The sequence below is a fragment of the Amphimedon queenslandica genome, unplaced genomic scaffold (assembly GCF_000090795.2).
Source record: "Amphimedon queenslandica unplaced genomic scaffold, v1.1 AMPQUscaffold_9004_Cont19057, whole genome shotgun sequence".
Classification (NCBI taxonomy): Eukaryota; Metazoa; Porifera; class Demospongiae; order Haplosclerida; family Niphatidae; genus Amphimedon; species Amphimedon queenslandica.
Genome location: NW_003550724.1, coordinates 1 through 3,038, shown reverse-complemented (window position 1 = coordinate 3,038; position 3,038 = coordinate 1). Strand labels below are relative to the sequence as shown.

Here is a 3,038-nt window from a genome sequence, read left to right as displayed (position 1 = left end):
CATTTTAAAAAATAAAATTAAAATAAATACAAAATTTAACTATTAATATAATAACTAGCTCTCTCACCCTCCATCGGCCATTACTGTATGAGTTCCGATTATCACCTGTGATGGGTGTGGTCAATGGTGTAATGAACCACGCCCACAAAACATACCTTATTAACTCTTGACATTAGAGCAAAAACTGCCGAGTCGGTGATTACGGTCGTTTCGATTTTTGCTTCAGCTAAATTACGAGCTAGTTTTTGACCCTGTGGTATAGTAGGCGTGGTCAATGGGTGTGCTTAAACATTACTTGATAAGAGGGTGATGATTCCGCTACAATCACTTGAAATTTTCTCTTTCTAGCAGCACCTAAAATAAAAATCAGAATCAGCTCAAAAATTTTAAAATACATACTAAGATACATGGAGCATATCTGTATCAAAGAATGTTACAAAATAAAGGACTATTTCTTGGGCCTTGGGTATTTTTCAAAATTTTGGCATTTTCTTAAAATGGCCATAACTCGAAAAATATTTGTCGGAATCAGATCAAACTTTCTATATAGTGTAAGGACATCAATATGTATCTGAAAATGTAATAAAAATTTGGGGTGATTTCGGGGTCATTTTTTGGAAAAAACCATGGGCTATAGCCTTGGGTATTTTTCAGAATTTTGACGTTTTCTTAAAATGGCCGTAACTTGAAAAATATTTGTCGGAACCAGCTCAAACTTCTACACAACATAAGTACATTAATATGTATCAGAAAATGTAATAAAAATTTGGGGTGATTTCGGAGCCAATTTTTGGAAAAAACCATGGGCTATAGCCTTGGGTATTTTTCAAAATTTTGGCATTTTCTTAAAACGACCGTAACTTGAAAAATATTTGTCGGAATCAGCTCAAACTTGCTACTCAGCAAAAGAACATCAATATGCATCAGAAAATGTAATAAAAATTTGGAGTGATTTCGGAGCCATTTTTTGGAAAAAACCATGGGCTATAGTACAGTCTATTCTTCAGAAATCAGCCAATTTTTTAAAATGGCCATAACTCAAAAAAACTTCATTAGTACTTAGCCCAAAAACTTTCTACATGTACATGTAGCTGAATATAATACAATATTACCTTTAAGAAAAGCTTCTACTGTTTTAGAATGACCTGATGTCATAATGACCTCATTGGAATGAATGTGGTCCAATGCTTGTGCTGCAATATTGGATGCACTGAAAGAGGGAGGGGCTTAAAACAATGAATAATTAATTAATTACCTTTCTTCCATTTCTCCTAATAATTCGTGTATGGCTTCAATAACAGCACCCTAATTAATTATTCATTATTATTAATGACTCCGCCCACTATTACTTTTAAATTAGGTACAGGCTTTGACAGATCATCATAATCTTCACCTCCTTTTAGCATAGTCTGTATTTCTAATTAAAGAGCACCAGATAACCACATCCACTTACATGTAACGAATCCTTGAGGTCCATGCTCTCAGAATCGGATCCTCTCAGACACCTACGAGTTGCTATGGTAACGAGACATAATTAAAATACGAGTACCTTACAAGTTCTTCACGAATAATTTTAAGAACTAAAAATTAATTTTTAAAAAATAATAAAAATATTAATAATTATTAGTATTATACCTCTTCTGACCATATTGCATACTACATTTTCTTAAAAAATTAATTAGAAAATTATACAATTAAATATTAATTCCTCTTACCCCCAGCTTGAGCTGTAATGATTCTCTTCCCGTCCTCCCTCACCCTCTCCATTAGTTCCCTATAAACAATAAACCACGCCCACAAGTATAATACATCTACCTAGGATTGGCCCATTTTGATTTTGATATTATATCTCTTAGTAGTAGGACCGTTTTCTGAGCTAAATCGTAAGTACTCGTGAATCTAAAAATAATAGTTAATAGTACAGGAGGTATTAGTGGAGCCATTACTTCTTTTGAATTAAATATGTTAAAAAGATTTGGACTTTTTGTTCCACTTCTTCGGACGCCATTTTGTATTGTTTAATTAGAGAAAGTAAAACTTTCGCCTCAATTTTGAAAACTAATACGGTACTTTATTCAACGCCCACTCATAGAAATTAATCATTGAGAAAAGTGCATAAAAATTAATAAAAAATTAATATTAAGTAATATATTGCCCCAGGTACAAAAATAAATAATATAAAACCTTCCTCCACTCTTTCTCAATCTCTATATTCATCGTATAACACTCCACAGTTCAGTAATGAAATCAGGAGGAAATTGGAAGTGACCAAGTGAACTTGAAGATGCGACAGTTTCAATAAACTCATCAACACTGCTCTTATCCCGAGCTAAATCAACAATAACATGAGCTACAGAAACAAAGAGAAGAGATAAAAATGCTTTTGCAAAAATCATAAGAACTAAAAATACAATTCTAGATTGACCGGTATTCAAAACTAGTCAAACAGGCTTACCTAACTGGTTGTCTCTGATTCCCATGAAACTCTCCAGTAGATCATCCACTCTCTCTACAGTTTGCTTAGTCCATGAAGTCATCTATTAATAAGATCATGCGATCATGTGACAATTATGTGATGATCATGTGATACTTACTGCTTCTTCTATCAATGCTTGTCCGTCCGACTTGAGTCTGAGGGTTGGTGGTCTCTCAGTGTTAGAGGAGGAGAGAGAGGCAGTGTCAGAGACAGAGGAAGAAGGATCATCTAATAGTTTTGAAACCGGCTTTAGGTTAGACTGGCCTAATCCTCTTGGAGCAACAGCTGAAAAAGAAAAAAGATGACAAAATTAAAATGCACATTAAAATTGTTGAAAAAAGAGAACAAAACAAAAATAATGCTATCACTAAAATACATAATAAAGTACATGTATATGTATTACATTTATTGCATACCAAATGCTTTTCTTGGTTCAACCAGTGTCATATCGAAACTATAGTATCTCGGGAGTTCTTTTAACAATCTTGCAACCTCGTAGTGTCTGACTCCAATGAGACTCCGCCCATCAATAGATACAATCATATCCCCAACGGCAACATCA

The 3,038-nt window shown here is 33.8% G+C and overlaps 2 protein-coding genes across 2 annotated transcripts; both read right to left on the bottom strand.

Moving 5' to 3' along the window:
- Positions 1-38: 38 nt before the first annotated feature.
- On the bottom strand, positions 39-2,049 carry LOC100640519 (translation initiation factor eIF-2B subunit beta-like). The gene is made up of 12 exons (XM_011410371.2): positions 1,947-2,049; positions 1,816-1,899; positions 1,716-1,774; positions 1,636-1,665; positions 1,550-1,580; positions 1,454-1,505; positions 1,350-1,409; positions 1,256-1,305; positions 1,113-1,210; positions 296-354; positions 156-251; positions 39-105 (listed from the first exon to the last, which is right to left on the bottom strand). The coding sequence occupies exons 1-12, from the start codon at positions 2,006-2,008 to the stop codon at positions 64-66; spliced, it is 723 nt and encodes a 240-aa protein (XP_011408673.2). The 5' UTR covers positions 2,009-2,049; the 3' UTR covers positions 39-63.
- Positions 2,050-2,062: 13 nt separating this feature from the next.
- LOC100640392 (PDZ domain-containing protein GIPC1-like) lies at positions 2,063-3,030 on the bottom strand. The gene is made up of 4 exons (XM_020006883.1): positions 2,893-3,030; positions 2,595-2,761; positions 2,456-2,537; positions 2,063-2,350 (listed from the first exon to the last, which is right to left on the bottom strand). The coding sequence occupies exons 1-4, from the start codon at positions 3,017-3,019 to the stop codon at positions 2,214-2,216; spliced, it is 513 nt and encodes a 170-aa protein (XP_019862442.1). The 5' UTR covers positions 3,020-3,030; the 3' UTR covers positions 2,063-2,213.
- Positions 3,031-3,038: the final 8 nt, after the last annotated feature.

What these genes read in the sequence shown, in the direction of transcription:
- LOC100640519 (XM_011410371.2), bottom strand. Translation starts at nt 2,008, where the DNA reads ATGGCGTCCGAAGAAGTGGAACAAAAAGTCCAAATCTTTTTAACATAT. An exon ending in ACCTCAAGGATTCGTTACAT is followed by an intron (nt 1,410 to 1,453) that starts GTAAGTGGATGT and finishes TTAGAAATACAG; the next exon opens with ACTATGCTAAAAGGAGGTGA. An exon ending in AGTAGAAGCTTTTCTTAAAG is followed by an intron (nt 355 to 1,112) that starts GTAATATTGTAT and finishes TTTTTATTTTAG; the next exon opens with GTGCTGCTAGAAAGAGAAAA.
- LOC100640392 (XM_020006883.1), bottom strand. Translation starts at nt 3,019, where the DNA reads ATGATTGTATCTATTGATGGGCGGAGTCTCATTGGAGTCAGACACTAC. An exon ending in AAGCATTGATAGAAGAAGCA is followed by an intron (nt 2,538 to 2,594) that starts GTAAGTATCACA and finishes TCTTATTAATAG; the next exon opens with ATGACTTCATGGACTAAGCA. An exon ending in AATCAGAGACAACCAGTTAG is followed by an intron (nt 2,351 to 2,455) that starts GTAAGCCTGTTT and finishes TTGTTTCTGTAG; the next exon opens with CTCATGTTATTGTTGATTTA.